The sequence below is a fragment of the Panthera pardus genome, unplaced genomic scaffold (assembly GCF_024362965.1).
Source record: "Panthera pardus isolate Hobbes unplaced genomic scaffold, ASM2436296v1 HiC_scaffold_18, whole genome shotgun sequence".
Classification (NCBI taxonomy): Eukaryota; Metazoa; Chordata; class Mammalia; order Carnivora; family Felidae; genus Panthera; species Panthera pardus.
In genome coordinates, this window is record NW_026526743.1 from 31,793,895 (window position 1) to 31,811,913 (window position 18,019).

The 18,019-nt window shown below is 56.5% G+C and overlaps 2 protein-coding genes across 2 annotated transcripts; one reads left to right on the forward strand and one right to left on the reverse strand.

Moving 5' to 3' along the window:
- Nucleotides 1-1,011: 1,011 nt before the first annotated feature.
- On the reverse strand, nucleotides 1,012-4,516 carry IRX3 (iroquois homeobox 3). Its single transcript, XM_019455921.2, has 4 exons — nucleotides 3,489-4,516; nucleotides 2,183-3,302; nucleotides 1,934-2,000; nucleotides 1,012-1,461 (listed from the first exon to the last, which is right to left on the reverse strand). The coding sequence occupies exons 1-4, from the start codon at nucleotides 3,753-3,755 to the stop codon at nucleotides 1,407-1,409; spliced, it is 1,509 nt and encodes a 502-aa protein (XP_019311466.2). The 5' UTR covers nucleotides 3,756-4,516; the 3' UTR covers nucleotides 1,012-1,406.
- LOC128778047 (multiple epidermal growth factor-like domains protein 9) lies at nucleotides 3,754-10,381 on the forward strand. Its single transcript, XM_053906179.1, has 4 exons — nucleotides 3,754-3,963; nucleotides 4,923-4,982; nucleotides 7,193-7,419; nucleotides 7,890-10,381. Exons 1-4 carry the CDS (start codon nucleotides 3,754-3,756, stop codon nucleotides 8,368-8,370), a joined length of 978 nt encoding a protein of 325 aa, XP_053762154.1. The 3' UTR covers nucleotides 8,371-10,381.
- Nucleotides 10,382-18,019: the final 7,638 nt, after the last annotated feature.

Genomic DNA, 18,019 nt, shown 5'->3' on the forward strand with positions numbered 1-18,019 from the left:
GACTGAAAGAGAAAACAAGAGGGCGAGGACGGGGCGGCCAGCGGGCAGCCAGGCCAGGCCTGGCTGGAGAGGCCGCCGAGGCAGGCGCTGAGTGGCCCTTTTGTCCTGTAGAGGGAGCTCCAGCCCCAAATTTCCCGGCTCCCTCCCCCCGGCGCGCCCACCCCCTGACAGGCCCCAAGCCGGAATCCTGGCTGGATAGGTACACAGGCCCCAACACCCCCGCACCCCCCACCAGCACCCTAGAAAGCTATCCTTCCAGGGCACTTGGGGTAAAACCCGCTGGGGTGCCAAGATGCACAGAGGCCACCGGGACTCAGGTGCCCCCACTCTCAATTCGGGCTGGGCACGGTCACTAAGAGGAAATGCTGTGCATCCCCGGGTCGCTGCTCCTCCGTAGGCAACCCCTATTCACCGCCACCCCTCACCCTCGCATCTGTAAGGAGGAGTCTGGGGGTGCAGCGAGGTTGGAAAGGGCTTGAACTGAACTTGCACATGCCCTGACATAAGACTCAGAGAGCCTCAATTGTGCCTATCTAAGAATGGGGGCGCGGGACTGATGAGAACCCCCCAACCTAACCTTTCTGCATCCAGACCCTTCTCTGGGTCTTTCTGCCATGCCATCCGAGCAGGCCCCAAACCCCAGGGTTGATCCAGTGGACCGACCGGGTGGGCCCAACTCCCCAGGCTCCTCGGAGGGCATCTTCTCCGGTTTCCCCCCAGCTGTCTCCTCTGCCCTTTCCCTGGGGCACCCCAGCTACTTCTCCAACTGCCTCACCTCCAGCGGTGCCCCCAGCCCCGCCACCTCTGTGTCTCCTTGGCTTCTGCACTCTTGTGATCACACGGTCCTGGGTCCTGACTGTCGTTCTTTTCCCGCTGATTCCGGCGACTCTTCAAACATGGGGAGCGGGGGCAGCGGATAAAACAAAACAAAACAAAACAAAACAAAACAAAACAAAAACCAAATAGATCCGTCCGTGGAGGGGGGGGGGCGGGCAGACAGGCAGGTTATAGTCAAAGTGGCAACAGCTCATTTATTTAGCCAAAAATAGATACTTTCTTGTACAATTTGGTTCACACATATGTACATTTTTCTGTATATACAAAAAAAAAAAAAGTCAGACACTCTTATTCTCACGGCAACTCCACCTCCCAAAATCAACCGAACAACATCAACCAGAAAAACCCTCACAAACTCAGCTAATGTGGGGTACAGAAGCCACTTGGGGAGGACTGAGGGAACTTGGTTTATTTCTTTTTTTTTTTTCTTTTTTTTCTTTTTGCTTAGTTTTGTTTCTTAGGTATTCATACACGGACATGCTTACAAGTCATAACTATACAGAGAGTTTTGTTTTTTGTTTTTTGTTTTTACAATTATTACAACGATTGAAAATTTTTAAAAATAAGTACTAGGAGGAGGAGAGAGCCGATAAGACCAAAGCGGCATCCAGGTGGTTCTGGGGCCTGGAAGAGAGAAGCAGTGGTAGCAAAGGAAGTGAGAGTTCGGGGCACCGACGCTGCCTAGGATTTGGGACACCCAACCTGGGACTGAGGCCGGGGGACTGGGAGGTGTCTCAGTGTCAGATGATGTCCAGCTGTAGATGTTGGGCTTTCGGTTTAGCTAGAGAAGGTTGGGAAGGAGTAGGGACCCGAGGTCCCGGCTCGAAGACCGCCAGGTGGGCTTCCCAGAGTCGCCGCTGGCCCGGCGGGGGCCCGGGTTCCTACCGCGCCGTACCCTGGGCCGCGCCCGGGTGCCGGGCTGGGATTGCCCGAGGCCTCTCTGGGCCCGCGGGCACTACGGAGGAGTGTGTGTCTGGTCCCCTTTTTAAAGCACGTCCCGGCTGCATTCCCCGGGGGCAAAAGCCTCCAGTGCTCCGCGTTCGTTCCTCCCCCACTTGCTCTTCCCACCGTCCGCCCCTACCGCGGGGTCTCTTACCGCCTGGGCACGGGCTGGAAAGCCGTCTTGAGTAACTTTTTCTCCACTTCCAAGGCACTACAGCGATCTAAGGCAAGCGGGGAAGAAAAAGGAGGGCCTTTAGAGAGCTCCACGCCGGCACTCAGGGCCGCGGGAGGCGGGCGCCGGGTGGAGAGCGCCCCGCGCCCCCCGGGGTCCTGCCATCTCCGTCCGCCCCGGCGCGACCCCCAGAACCCACCCCCTTCCTCCGCTGCGGCGCTCAGTAGTCACCTGTTCCGCCCTCGGGCTCCGCCGGCCGAGCGAAGGCGGCAGCGGCGGCGGCCGGGTGGCCCGCGGCTCCGGGAAGTCCCAGCAGGTGTGGAGGGGCCGAGCCCAGCAGGGAGAGCGGGTGCGGGCGTGGGCCCGGCGTAGGGCCTGGGAACGGCCGGTTGGTCCAAGCGGGGAACTTGCCCAGCGGCGCCGAGACGAGTCTGTGAGCCGCGGCGGCTGCCGCGGCCGGAGAGAGCTGCAGGGCTGGGGGCGCGACGGCTGCCCCCGGGGGAGAACCTCCCGCGCCCGGAGGCGAGCGGCGCGGGTTGTCCGGGCTTGTGGCCGTCTCGGCCAGGGACCAGATCTTGGGCTTCTGCAGGGCTGAGGCGGGCGGTGGTGCGGGAGCGCAGGGGTCCAGGCCTGCAGGAGGCGAGGGCGGAGACGGCAGAACCGCGGCCACCGGCGGTGGCGCCGGGGCCAGACTCAACACGGGCAGTGGACGCTCCTCCAAGCCCTCCGAGCTGTCGTCCGAGTCGCTATTCTTGGAGTCTGAAATGGGTCTCAGGCCGAGGTCGCCGTCCCTGTGTGCCGCCCCAGACAAGGCCAGCTCAGGCCCCGCGGTCGCACCGTCTAAGTTCTCCAAATCGATCTCCTCGTCCTCGTCGTCGTCCGCCAGGCCCTCGCCCCCCGTGTCCTCCTCCTCCCCCACGAGCTCCTCCTCCTCCAGCTCCAGCTCGCGCTTGCTGTCTTCTTCGTCCTCCTCCTCGTCTTCCTCCTCGCGCTCGCTCCCGTAAGCGTTGCCCTCCTCGTCGGTGCGGCTGCGGGGCGCCCAAGTCATCTTGTTCTCTTTCTTGAGGCGCCGGCGCGCGTTGGCGAACCAGGTGGACACCTGGGTGAGGGTCATCTTGGTGATGATGGCCAGCATGATCTTCTCGCCCTTGGTGGGGTAGGGGTTCTTGCGGTGCTCGTTCAGCCAGGCCTTGAGCGTGCTGGTGCTCTCCCGGGTGGCGTTCTTGGGACGGGACGGGTCCCCGAACTGGTACTGGCCATACGGGTAGAAGGCGGGGTGCGGGTGCGGAAACGCGGCGGCCGCGGCCGGATGCTGCACCCCCGGGCTGTCTTTCAGCTCGTACTGCGCGCCCTGTACGCACATGGAGAAGGAAGGGACACGCGCGGAGGGAGCGCGGGTGAGCCCTAGCCGCCCTGGCCGTCGCCGCCTCCACCCTCCCGGCCTGGGCCCCGCTAGTCTACTCCCGCGCGCTCCACCTCGTCCCGCGCCCCAGCTCCAACCCTCCCCCCGCCCCACTCCGGCTCCCTGGGCGCTTACCAGCTGCGGGAAGATGGGCAGCTCGGCGGCGTAGGGCAGAAAGGCACCGTAGCCTTGGGCGGCGGCGGCAGCCGCAGCCGCCGCGGCATAGGGCGCCCCGTACACGGAGGAGAGCACGTTGGACAGGGACCCCGAGGCGGCCAGCTCCGAGGCTCCGGCTCCTGGGCCGCCCCGGGCTCCAGCGCTGCCGCCGCCGGCGGCGGCCCCCGGGCGCTCGGGTGGGTAGAGCGGGCGGATGTACTGGTATCCGAGCTGGGGGAAGGACATGGTGGCCCGCGGGGCACGGACGGAGAGGGGGCCCGGCCCCCTGGGCCGCCCAGCTCAGCGCCGCCCGCGGGCTCCTGCGCGCATCGGGGGCTGGGCCGGGCTGGGGCCGCGCTGCCTCCCGCGCTGCGCAGCGCTCCGCGTTCGCCTATTGATCTGCTCCGCGGCGGCGGCGGCGGCGGCGGCGGCGGCGGCGGCGGCGAGGAGCCAGGTCAGGTCCGAACAGATTGGCGGAGATTCCCGGGGCTCCGGGCTCTGATTGACATTTCTACGGGCCCGCAAGCCCCTCCTCTCTGCGCCGCGCTCCCTCCTCTCGGCAGTCCGAGCCGCCTCTGCCCGCGCCTCGCTCCTCACTGCCCTCCTCTCCCCGAGCAGTGTCGCGCCTCGCTTCCTTCACCCTCCTCTAGTTTGTACTCCCCCTCCTCGCCCTTCCTCTCCCCTTCCTCTCAGCGCTCCTCTTCCCCCTAGGATCGCTTCCGCTCCTTCGGGCTCCTTCACTCTCCTGGACGATCGGAAACTCTTTTCTCTCTCCTTTCCCGTTCTCTCTATTCCTTTTGCTCTTCTCCCTTTTCTGCTCCCTTCACTCTTTCTTCACCCCTGTTTTTATCTCACTCTCTCTACTCCCACGACACTCCCCCCCACCCCCACCCCCAGCCCTGGCTTCGGCGCCCTGGGCTCAGGCGGCCTAAAGTTGGGGACACTTAGGGTGCTGTGCGGGGGGTGTGAGTCCGTGGATCCGTGTCTAAGTCTGTGTGTCCGTCCCCGCCCTCACCTCCTCCCTTGCCCTTCCCCAAATCTCGGGTCTGACGTCGCGCCCTCTTATTCGACTTTTCCTCGCGTCTCCTTCCCGAGTCGCCAATCGCCTGGGCGCCTTCCAGGCGGGGCCGCCCACCCCGGAGGATACGGCGCGCTGGGCGGGGCGGGGCGGGGCGGGGCCGCGAGCCCGGGCGCTGGGAGTCCTTGCCCGCCCCCTCCGGCCTGCGCGGGGAGGGGGAGCGGGAGGCGCTGGGGACGCGGGTTAGGACGGGGTCAGCTCGCCCCTCCCCGCTGCCCGCCCTCGGTACCTCTCCCCCCGCCCCAGCGCGGGGCCTGGGTCGGGACCAGATCCTGGTCCAGGGCAGGCGCTGGGGCTTTCCTCGGCCCGGACCCTTTTTCGGCTCGCACCTCTAGACTCCAGGCACTGTCCGCGGCGTAGGAAAAAAGCTAGAAGAATTCGCGAAGGGTGAAGGGGTGCGCCCCGGTCGATTCTTCAAAGGCCATCTCATTGCCCAGGGGAGCGAAACAGACCCCTACCCAGCCACTTTAACGCCTCCTGTGTCCGGGTGCGAATCTCTTATTAGAAATGGCGGGCTCTGCCTTTGCCGGGACTGAAGTGTGGACACCCGCCTCCCCCCTCCCGCCCCGGGGATCCTGGGGAGCCACGACTGGGAAGTGGCGCCTGCCGGTGCCCTAAGCGGGTGTGCGATGGTGGAGGAGCAGAGAGCCGGTGGCTGAGGCTCCGGGAACTTTCCCAGAGCGCTCCGAGAAGTTTGTATGTTGGAATTTTCGGTCTGTAGACATCCTTGCTTTCACTACCCCTTCCCCTGCTCCCCGATCACCGTGCCGACACGTTTTCTTTCTGTAAGGATCCTATCACCGTCTCGGGTGGGGATGGGAGGCAAGACTTTTGGTTCCACAGTGCAATATTTCCTAAATCAAACCTGAAATCCCAGTATCCGAACGCCCACCTTCACGGATTAGGGCGTGCAGCCGACAGCGGGATTGAAATTCCCGGAATCGTAGAGGCTCTGGGCTAAAAGCTTTAGGCCGCGGCTGCGACTGACGCGCAGGCCAGACCTGCAGCGGTAGCGCTCCGGGGACAACACGGAGGCGGTGACTCTGTCCTGGAGTGGCCAGTTCGGGCTTCGAGGCGGAAACTGGCCGCCGCGCGCTGATGGAGAGGGCAATTGAATCCGAATTCCATCAGAGTGAGGGGCCCGGGCTATCTTTGGTCAGAGCAGCTTTGGGTCAGAGCAGCAGTCTATCTTTTGGTCAGAGCAGCAGTCCAGTTGAGGAATGAACTCCCAGTTTTGACCTCGCCCATCACTCCCACGCACCCCCCCCCCCCGCCTTCTTTCCACGGGGCTTGGCACCCAGCGGCGGCTCCAGAGAAAAATGGGGTGGAAGACAAGGGAAAGTTTGGGGGCGGCCAGGTTTGGGGTCAACTGGGGAAACTGACTTGTGTGGCCTTTTCAAATTCCTCAAATCCGGTCGAGCTCTTTCCCATATCCTCCCCCCACCTGCTTCTCTTCCAGATACCGGGCGTTGGCCTTAGCTGGAGTCTCCCCAGAGGAGGAGATACCAGGGAAGCTCTGGCTTTGAAATGTTTCCCCGGAGCCTGATTTCGTTTACAGTTAAACCTCGAAGCCAAATGGCATAGGGAGTCATGAGGTTCACCTTCTCCGCGGAAGATTTCAGGGTGACAAAATTGAGGGTAACATTATTTCCCGGACTGTTTCCTAGGTGTCAGACCTCGAGCCTCGACGGCCCTGAACCCTAGAGTTTGTGCAAAGTGGCGGCGCCAGACCGGAGCGAGCCAAGAGCTAGGTTCCGAGGTGGGGACTCTGGGGCTGCGCTGTAAATGCCCGGATGAAACGCTCGCTATTTAACTCAGCTCTTCCAGAAGGCTAAGAGAAAAACCATGAGCCCCGGAGACGCTTCTTCCGCATTAACCAACTATTGACCTGGCAGCGTGGAGCCAGGCGGGAAAGAGGCCAGGAAAGGGACGAGGTTGTTCTCAGTGACCCAACCACGAAGGTCTAGGGGCGCTCATAGCCTCGAAGGCACCCCCCCTCCAAACCCATACGCGTACTCAAGAAGGCGCCCAGGTCCCGGGCGGAAGCGGCCTCTTCGCTACCCTAGTGTCCGGCAGAGATCAGCCCCGCCCTGGCCCGGGCGATCCGCGCTTCACGTCGGGACTCAGCGTCGTAGGCGGCCGAGCCCCGACGTGGCACTGGCTCCCCAACTCGACCGGGCCAACGGAACCCGGCTCCGGACTGAACTCTGGGGTTCGAGGACAGCCGAACCATTTCCAGAGCTTTTTAATCCAAGGGATGAGGTCAAAGTGGCACACATCGCACAGGGAGGAAAAGCAGGTGCACGGGAAGCTGATTTGGGAAAGGCACGCGCGCACAAACGTGCCGCACACAAAAGCTTCTCCGTCTTTTCGCCTTCTTCCAACGTCCCCGGCGCACAAAGCGCTTCGGAGTCTTGCTGTAGGCGCTCTCTCTACGCGGCCCAGAGTGTGGCAGTGCACGGAGAGGGTGTCCCTAGCACACGTTTGGTGCACGCAGCAGCGTTCGCTGGACTCGCACCTGGGGCCACGCGGCCCGACGTACGCCCAGGGCCGCGCGGCCCGCCAGGCTCAAGGGCAGCGCCGCGCGCTGAAAGCCAGCAGCTAGCCACCAGGCCCACTTCCCGCCCCCTCCTCGCCCAGCCCCACGGTGCGCGCGCGTCCCCGTCGAGGGGCGCCGCTTGTCGCCCTAGGTCTCCCCGCCGAGGCCCATCTTCAGTCCTTCTCTCCCAGAACCGAAATCCCCGGGCTGCAGTGCGGCCGGCGATCCCTCCGCTTCCTGCAGACGCCGCGGCGCACGCTCCCACCGCTCCCTCCCCCGCGCTCGGGTTACAGGTTAATGAAATGCTCGTTTTCCTCAGTCATTTGTTTTGTTTTCCTGCAAAGTTCTGATAAGTAGCTAACCAACGAAGCTTGTAATTACAATCTTACAGAAACCGGGCCGATCTGTATATAAATCTCACCATCCAATTACAAGATGTAATAATTTTGCACTCAAGCTGGTAATGAGGTCTAATACTCGTGCATGTGATAATCCCCTCTGGATGCTGGCTTGATCAGATGTTGGCTTTGTAATTAGACGGGCAGAAAATCATTATTTCATGTTCAAATAGAAAATGAGGTTGGTGGGAAGTTAATTTCTCTCCGCTCTGTGAAGCGTAGACAAGAATTTAATGATTTAATTACAGTTGTAAGCCCTTTCCATGAGACTTAAATTGAGCTGAGAATATTTTTTTCTTCTCTCTCTCTCTCTCTCTCTGTTTCTCTCTCTCTCTCTCCCCCGCATTCTCTCTCTCCGCTATTAGCAGCCCTGCAGACACCCGGAGTGCGTGGCCTGGCGTCCTCACCGGGAGCGATTTGCATCAGGCCAGAATCCGGACCCCGGGCATCCCAGGAGGCGCGGGCCGGCGGCCTCCAGAGCCGCCCCGGAACGGGCTGCCGCTCCCCACCAGCCGCCAGGGCCTCGGAGCCGGTCCTGCGTCCCGAGAAGCGTCGGGGAAACTTTGGGAGAAACTTTGCCAACTTTGCTCTCGGCGAGGGAGAGGCCGCCTGGCCGGCCGCGGCGGCTGCGGGCCGCGACGCGCAGAGTGGGCCCCAAGTCAGCCCTGGGCACCCCGGAGCCTGCAGGGCAGCCCAAGGAGGGTTGCGAGGCCGGCTGGCGGCCCCTGGCTCCCCGCTGCGCCCCTGCGCGTCCCCACCTGGCCCTCGGCCCCCGTCTCCGAGCGGCCCGCGACTCGCAGCGCCCAGGATGGCCGGGATCGAAAACCTGGCCTTCAGCGCAAGTGATCTGATTTTTCTTTACCTCTCCACGATCATCCTTTTTCCACCTGACTTGAGCAGTTTCACTGCCTCCCTCTCCTTTGTTTTCCTCTCCCCGTCTGTGTCTGTCTGTCCCACTTTCTGGGTATTCGATTTCTAACTCATTCATTTCCATTCTTTCCTCCGCGCGCTCCCCATTTCGTGGTTTTAATCCGCTCCTCTGGACCACTTCGCAGTTACTTTCTCAGTTTTGCTCCTTGCCCCTTCCCTTATTTTGTCTGTTTTTATCCCTGTCTGCCTCTGTGACTGTCCCTCGCCCTCACCCTCATTTCTCCATCCACCTTTCTTTCTTTCGTTCATCCTAATCTATTTCCTTCTCCGATTCCTTGGTCTGCGTCTCAGGCTCTGCTGCGCTTGTATTTTCTCTCTTCTCCTCTTCCTCCCCGGGACGTGTCCCCTCCCCCCCCCCCCCCCCCCCCCCCCCCGTGGATCTGCCTTCCCTGCGGCGCCCCCTCCTCATCCATCTTGGGAGATGAATATGTCGCCTTATTGGATGCCGAGGCCGGAGCCGGGTGATGGGGCTCGGCCAGCCTAGTGCATTTTCTTCATGCATATTGAGGAGATGGTAATGAGCGCGTTTGCATTGTTGCATGAAATACTCCGTTTCCGGCCGCAATTCGGGCCGGCGAGGGTGGCGCGGGCCCAAGAGAGCCCGCAGCGGGCGCCCGGCCTGGTGGCCGCAGCTGGCCCTCAACGGGATCGCGGGTGCTCGGCCCCGGGGAGGAAGTGACCTCTCGGAGAGCTCGGCCCGGCCGCCGCCGCCTCCTCGGGCTTCTCCACAAAGGCGGGCCGCGCTCCCCTCATTAAAGCCTCGTTACGGGAACCCCCGCCTCGCTCGAGAAGGTTCCCTCGCGCCCCAGACCCGTGGGCCTCTGCCCCTCCCCCTCCCCTGATGCTTCGAGGCCTGTGATGGAGCGCCACCAGGAAATTAGTGCCTGACAACGTCGTCGTCTAGTGGCAATGAATTGTTTGAAATGAGTGACACGTCGCGGGATCAAACACAGCCTCATTGTGTCCCCGGCTCCACTCACTCCTTAATCTGGAAGGGCGCAGCGGCTTCGCTGGGCCAGGGAAGGTTGCCACAGGCCCCTGCCTTGTCCCTGCTGGGCTCCGGCCTGGGCTCAGCCTGACAGAGCCGACCTGGAGGACCCAGTCATTCTAGAGGGGCATGTCCCTCTCTGAGAAGGTCCCCAGAGCTCAGGAGACAGACCGGGCCTGCCTCTCAAAGAGGTGAAGGTGTATGAAAGTCAGGACTTGCAGGGAGCAAATTCCCAGTCGAGCTCAGAGGGAACCGACTGCTGGAACAGTCAGAAAGGCCTGGATGCCCAGCTCCAGACGCAGCGAGCGGGGAACCTCTGGGTGTTGGACAGTTTGCCCTCATCCGCCGGCCTCCTCCCAACTCGAAACTGGGAAAGCTGAGAAAACATCAGGATCTGGGCTTGTCTGGAGTCAACGGTGTTGAGTTTCCCAAACTTCAAGCCCTCCGCCACCACCTCTGCTATTGTTTAACATTTTTCCTTAAGTTGACTCATTTTAAATACTTAAATACATGTTTTGGGAAAGAAAACCTGATACGGCTACTGTAAATTGAAAAGTGGGGGTTACTCACCATAAAGGGAAATGGGAAGAGATAAAAAACAACTAAAAGCAAGTGATCTAAAACATTTGAGCCACGGTGCTTGCTCGGGAATCACTTCGAGAGGGTGTGTGCGTGTGTGTGTGTGTGTGTGTGTGTGTGTATTGATTAGCAAGTGTTGGAATTATTAAATACTGCATCTTTTTCAGAAGAGATGGGAGAATTGAAAAGGGGATGCTTCTTATTCCTCAACAATATTAATTCTCTGCCTCTAAGAGAAATCATACTGAGGACCCCAAAGGCCACAGCACCGTAGGGTTTAGTTAATATCATTCTCTGTTGAAGAGTATGTAAAAAAAAAAATTAGGATTGAATAAAAACGTGTTGCCTTATTATAATTTACCCAATAATTGTGTTAAGGATTGTCACAAATAATGAGTGTTAAACAGTATCACACATAAAGTCTACAAAGAGAGACTATCCAGGGTGGCCCTGAATGGTTGTGCAGGTTGCTCACTGAACAAAGGCACCCGGCTGAGGGGCGAAGAGGGTCCTGAATTCCAGTCTTTCTGTGCTCATCAAGCTGGTGCCTTGGCTTGGGGCTGCACTGGAAAAGAAGTGCCTTTCTCTAATTTGTACAAACCTGAGGTATGACCTAGCCCTTATCTTAGTGATGGGGAAACTGAGGCTTAGAGAACTTGGCCAAGTCCCGACTGGAACCCCATCTGATATTCTTAACTATGATTTGGGAAGGTGGTGCTGGGAGCTTGGAAGGGAGGTATTTGAAGACTAGCCCCCGGCTTGAAGGAAGGGAAAGGGCAGCCAGGCTGTAGGGTTTTCCCTTCACCTCGATCCTTACAGTTCATGTAAATATTTGGAGAGGATCTGGGCAAAACTACAGCTCAGGTCAAGGATGCTTTATCCCTGCTTGGGAATGGAGAGAAGGTGTCTGCTTTGCATAGGCCTAACTGTAGGTGTTTGAACCTGTTCCTTGCCTCTTTTTGGTTCAGTCTTCCCCGTATGAGTCTACGGACCAGAGTTCCATTTTGCTCCCACCCACACTGGAAATTTCCGATTCTTAAAGACACTCCGAGGAGCCGCGTTCCCCAGAGGGTGGGAATCAAGGGTTACCTCTGGTCACAGGCAGCCTTTTGGTGGTGGTGGCAGGGGCGGGGAGGTGGGCCTCTGCTGAGCTTTTGGAAAATTGAATTGATTGCCCACACTTGCTAGTGAGATAATTTTCTTAAAAAATCCAGGTCTCAGTTCGTGTGAAAAACTCGAAGGCTAGGAAACACAGGACTCTCCTTTGTGAGCCCCGTCACCCAGCGTTCATGGCTGCTACCCGTTTACCAAGCATTCCGGTTTGCTCCGGTCTCCAGCTAGCCCACTTCTGTGAATTGCCAGTAGGCAGCTGAGCGTCCTTACTGCTTTGCATTCTCAGTTGCAAGGCGGGTGCACCCTTGCGGGTGCACACCCCTCCTCCAAAGGGAAGAGCGTGGCACAAGGCGTGCCCTGGGCGGGAGTTGTGAGTGTCTCCTTTTTCCTTTTTTCCGGTACCACCCTCCTGGCTAGCTAGGCACCCTCTTTTCTGTGGTGGGATAAGACTGAGGGCAGGTTCCTAGGAGGTATGGGAATGGAAAGCTCTGAGAGGCCATCCAGGAGCCCGAGCTGGGCTTATTCTAAAGCTTCTGGGAAGAGAATAGAAAGACTGGTCCCAAGCAGCCATTTGTAGGAAGCCCCCTTAGCGTCAGCCCTTTCTTGATTCCCAGGCACCATCTTAAAAATGTCAAACCAGAAAGTTTCTTTCTTCTTTGCTCCCTCCCTCCATTTCTCTCTGCAGCCAATATTTCTTGAGTGCCTTCTGTGTGCTAGAAACGGTGTTAGGTGCAGAATGATGAGATAGCTGTTCACATGGAGGTTCCGTTTTACTGGGGGGCAATCAGAGAGCAAACAGGAAAGCAAGTAGGACAAGTTAAGATAGAATCAAGTACCATAAGCAACACAGTGATACCGGGTGTACCCGGTCGAATAGTGTCTTCCCCAAATTCGCCTCTTTCCCGGAACCCCAGAATGGGACCTTATTGGGAAATAAGGCCACTGCAAACAGAATTCGTTGAACTGAAACTCCTCCTGGAGTTTTGTCTCCCCCCGGAGTGGCATGGGTTCTTACTCCAGGAAAACTAGTGTCCTTGTGAGAAGAAGAGAAAAAGACACAGAGATAGACACCGAGGGAGAAGCCACGTGAAGCCAAGGCAGAGATCGGAACGATGTACCTGCAAGCCAAGGAATGCCAAAAAGTGCTGATTGTCACCAAATGCCAGAAAGACGCCAGAAAGAATTCTCCCCTAGAGCCTTCAGAGAGAGGGCGAATAGCCCTGCCACCTTTCAGACATCTAGGTTTTAGAACCATGGGAGAATACCTTTCTGTTGTTTCTAAGCCCTATAACTTTTTGCAGCAGCCCTCTGCGATGAACTCTAGCAACGGTCCCCGAAAGTATGGTCTTTCCTAGGAAGCGAAAGTGATGTTCCTAGGATAGTCGAAGTGATATGATGGGGGTAGGAGAGCTGGTCCTTTATTTATTTATTTTTTTTTTTAATTTTTTAACGTTTATTTATTTTTGAGACAGAGAGAGACACAGCATGAACGGGGGAGGGGCAGAGAGCGAGGGAGACACAGAATCGGAAGCAGGCTCCAGGCTCCGAGCCGTCAGCCCAGAGCCCGACGCGGGGCTCGAACTCGCGAACCGCGAGATCGTGACCTGAGCTGAAGTCGGACGCTTAACCGACTGAGCCACCCAGGCGCCCCTGAGCTGGTCCTTTGGAAAGCGTAATCACAAATCTGTGGGGAGGTGATGTTGTGGCGGAGACGAGGCTACGACCGAAAGGTCCGGGGCAACTGTATTTTCAAGGGGCTCTATCCACTATGGTAGCCACTAGCCACATGTGGTTATGGAACACTTGCAATGCAGCTGGTCCAAACTGAGATATGCTGAAAGCATACGGTGCCGGCATAAAGGATGCAGAGCAGGGTCACCTCCATCAGCTTTCTTGTCTGCCCTTGGTATTACGGTATCCAAGCCAGGATATTATGGTATATAGCAGAGAGAGACCTCCCTTCCCCAAATCCACAGCTTGCGAAGTGAACCTCAAGTCCCACATTAGTCCACTTATGGCGCTAGAATTTGGTTCTTCTAAGGCGGAGGTCACAACACGGTGTCCTGAGGATAATGCCCGTAGGCTCTGATCGTCTCGCAAAGTTTTAAAAGTCCAAACGATCCTCGCGTCCCCGGGGGGCTGGTGAGCACCCAGGCTACAAGTGATCATGACATCTGCGTGCCAGGACCCGGGGTGACAGAGGGGCCTCCATCTGGAGAGCACGGTGAATCACACAGCCTGGCTCTTGAAGCTTCTGCCTGAAAGCGAAGGCAGGCTACTTCGGCTCACCTTCCGTTGGCCCGAGCCATCTCGTGGCCGAGCTTGAGTTCAAAAGCAAGAGGCTGCATGTGCCTCCGGCAGGGAGGGCGGCTCCGAGGGACACCTCTTGGGCCCACGTCAGATTCTTTCCACCCTGTCCTATTGTGGCTTCGACAAGCAGGTTCAGCCCCCACTCCAGACCTCTTGCTTCTTTGATGTATTGACCTGGGACGGCAGGAGGCACCTGTGGGCACCCACCTGTATGCCGCCTGGAAGTGCCGGAATTAGCACCTGTGGGGCTGCCCTTGACCTGTCGGGGGAGCGGACGGATAAAGGCTTCCCCTTCTGTTCTGGAGCAGGCGGTTCGGAGACGCAAGCCTTAAGTGCCTCGGAAGGTCCTAGCAGCATGTAGCTCCCATAGGGACAGTCAACCAACAGCGAGGCTTTGCTCTTGGTGGTTTTCCTTCTCCCCCTTTCACTTCCTGGTCCTACCCCCTGGGACCATTTCCCATATAGGCCACCTGCATGCAAGCTTTGGCCTCAGGGCCTGATACCAGGAGAAACCAGGCTGAGACACACAGAGAACAGGAGAAGGGAAACACAATCTCTCGCCATTGCCCATATTTACTAGGGCGACTTATTAGGAGACTTCATATAAAATCCCAACGCTAGGATTTTCTCAGAAAATCAGTTCAGACCCAAATTCTGGCGGCGTCCCACAGGCTGGACTTGAATGGGGGTGGCACCTCCCTTGCAATGGGGACCCGAGTTCTCTGTTGAGCACATTTGCTCTCTGAGGGGGACGGCTGTCACTTTTTCATGCTGCCTGTCTGGGTCCCACAGGAAGTTAGTTAGGGGAGTTAGTTAGTCCCGTAGGGACTGTTAGTTGAGCTAGGTAGACATCTATGAGTTCTTGGAAATCTTTTGTATTATAGCAGTATCTTCCTCAATTTTTTTTTTTGTCTTTTCTTAGTTTTCTCTTTCCCTGTTATATTTCATTTATTTATTTATTTGTTTGTTTATTTATTTATTTAATTTAATTTATTTTTTTACTTATTTATTTATTATTATTATTTTAACATTTATTTATTTTTGAGACACAGAGAGACAGAGCATGAACGGGGGTCATGAGAGAGGAACACACAGAATCTGAAGCAGGCTCCAGGCTCCAAGCTGTCAGCCCAGAGCCCGACGCGGGGCTCGAACTCACGGACCACGAGATCATGACCTGAGCCGAAGTCGGACGCTTAACTGACTGAGCCCCCCGGGCGCCCCTAAGTATTTTTTTAAAGTAGGCTTCATGCCCAGCGTGGCACCCAATGCAGGGCTTGAACTCGCGACCCTGAGATCAAGACCTGAGCTGAGATCCAGGGCCGGCCACTTAACCGACTGAGCCACCCAGGTGCCCCTCTTCGTCTTTTATTGTAACACAACCAGTTCTAAGAAACACGGGTGCTGACAGGGCCAGGAGGGTAGGGGCAGCGTGGGGCAGCTCGTGTCTTGTCGCCACTGCATTCCCGGAGCTTCCCCTGCACGTGGTGTATGGCAGGTGCGGGTGCGTCTAGAATGTTTGCTGTGTGAATGACCAGATGAATGACCGTGTCATCCAGCCTCCAGGGTGACCCCCAGTGGTCCCCAGCTCCTGTCCTTGTGGAGAGCCCTCCCCTTGAGCGTGGGCTGGACTTAGTGATTTACTTTTACTGAATAAAATATGGCACAAGTGATGAGATGCCACTTCGGAGGTTAGACTCGGTCACCAAAAGACTATGGCTTCTGTCTTGGGCACTTTCTGTCTCTGTCTCACCCATGACTAGCTCCCATGTTGTGAGGTCACCCAGAGAGCTTATGGGGAGGCCCACGTGGCAAGGAAGGGAGGCCTGCCAACAACCACGTGGGTGAGCAGGGGAGCAGATTATCGAGTCCCGGCTCTGTCTTCAGGGGACTATAGTCCTAGCCAACCACTCGATCGCAACCTCATGAGAAACCCTGGGCCACCATCATCTAGATTCCTGACTCACAAAAACTGTGAAATCATCAGTGTTTATTGTTTGAAGTTGGGAGGTGGGCCGGCCATCTGTTTTTGCAAATAAAGTTTTATTGATACAGAGAAATGACCATTAGCGTACGAATTGCCTATGGCTGCTTTCATGCTCCAACCACAGGGGTCATTGAGTAGTTGTAGTGGAGACCATATGGCCCACAAATCTAAAATATTTACTATCTGGGGGCGCCTGGGTGGCTCAGTCGGTTAAGCGGCTGACTCTTGATTCATCTCAGGTCATGATCTCATGGTTCATGGGTTCAAGCCCCGCGTCAGGCTCTGTGCTGGTGGTGCGGAGCCTGCTTGGGATTCTCTCTCTGTCTCTTTCTCTCTCTCTCTCTCTCTCTCTCTGCCCCTCCCGTGCTCTCTCTCTCTCTCTCTCGAAATAAATAAATAAACTTTAAAATATTTACTGTCTGGCCCTTTAAAGAAAAGTTTGCTGATCCCAGTTTTAAGCTGCTATGTTTTAGGATAATTCTTACGTGGCGATAGATAAGTAATCTAAGGACTGACACATCTAGAGCAATGGGTCTAACTGGGCTTGAATGTCTTGAGTTTGGGCTTCTGATTTCAGTTCAGCTCAATTTAATAGGTATTAACGGAGCATCTGTGCACCAGGCCTGGTCTCGATCATATTCCAGAACGCCACATTCAGTCCTTTGTCTACTGTCCTCTCAGGCACTTGCCCAGCCCATGGCGCACTGTAGGTACGCCAGATGTCTGACTGTAGATTTCAACCGGCTTTTCGGCACTGGAATTAGCAGCGTGCTCTTTGGAGCACGCTGGAAGGACTCTGTAATCCTGAGGAGGTGAGCAGAGCAGGCAGGTATCCAGCTGTTCTGTACATGCATGGTTTGTTGTTTGTTCGAATATGGAAACCCTCCTACGGCCTGTTGACCTAGCTCTCCCTGCCGCCATCTGGGAACAGTAATAGTTTCTACTACCTGGCATTTTCACGAAGACAGACTGACGCACGGAAAGTGCTAAGAATGATGCCTTGGACCCAGTGAGCACTCAGCAAATGGAAAAAAAAAAAAATGTTTAAACTCCAAGAGTCAAAAGAATAGGCTCAGAGCGGTCATGACAATGGCAAGATATGTATTTAGTTAGCGTTGACTGAGCACAGATGAGGTACCTATGTGGACAGGGCTGGTTTCATGGGCATGTGACCTGTGCACCATGCCCCGTGCTTAGAAGTGCCCCGCACTTGGGGTGCCTGGGCGGCTCAGTCGGTTAAGTGTCTGACTTCAGCTCAGGTCATGATCTCACAGTTCGTGAGTTCGAGTCCTTGCATCGGGCTCTGTGCTGATGGCTCGGAGCCTGGAGCCTGCTTCGGATTCTGTGTCTCCCTCTCTCTCTGCCCCTCCCCTGTTATTTCTCTCTCTCTCTCTCTCTCTCTCTCTCTCTCTCAAAAATAAATAAACATTTAAAAAATATTAAAAAAAAAAAAAAAAAAAAGAAGTGTCCTGTACTTAGTTTCATGCTCTGCTATTGCAATCTTGGAATTCTTAGATAACTTTCAAACAAGGGACTCACCTTCTCATTTTGCACTGGGCCCTGAAGATTGCATAACTGGTCCTGCACACAGAAGTGGACGAGGTATCGGTCCGTCCCTCAGGAGCCCTGCAGGCGTGCGAGGTGGGCACATGGACCCACCGTAATTATATTTCAGAGTTACGCGCATCCTGGGGGAGTGTTGGGCCCATGCGTGCGCTCCCGTGCATCTTGGTTGGTTGGAAACAGCCAAGAAGACCCGCCTGAAGCCGCAAAGGCACCACACAGCAAAGGCGAAGCCTGCCCTCCACCACCACGGAAACCCAGGGAGGAAAACCAGCCGGGAAACCGGCTCCCATGAGGCATCCGCTCAGGGAATGTGGCTTGGGTTTATCTTCCGCGAGAGGAATAAGCTCTTGAATTCTGAAATATTTTTGAAACCTTTGGAAAATCCCACTTTAATCACTGATGACAGTTTGACATTTTTCCAGCTGTTTAGAAGCAGCAGACAAGTCAGGTTGCTCGGCAGGGCACAGGCTGGCATGCTGGGATATGTGTGGGCTCTCGCCTCCCTCCCGATCTCTGGCTCCTCACGGCTTTGAGGAAGAAGGAAGGGGAAAAAAAAAAAAATCAACCCAGGCTCTTGCAGCGTTCGCACCATCCTGTGCCATCTGCATTTGGGAATTTACTCCTGCAAGTAAAATCTTAATTGGGTAACTATTCCTTTCCTCTCCCCAGATCCGTGGACTCACCTCCTTCTCGCCAGCACACGGTTCTGTGAGCTTTGGTGTCTTTCCTCATTAAATCTGCCCCCTAGTTGGGAGGACTGTTTCATTGGCTCACTGGCCACCAGTGACAACCCATTGTCCCTTACGTGAGTCTCCCACGTGCGTCTGAGACACGGATGTGGATTACAAACCAGGTTACATGGATTATTGGTAAACAAACAAACAAACAAAAAATATGTGCGGGCTCAAATCCCTAGCTCCGCCTTTTGCTCTCCGGGGAATCTTGGGGAAGTTTCTTGGCCTCTCGGTGCCTCAGTTTCCCCATCTGTGAAAGGCCGTGGGGAAAAATAAGTTACTTAATCC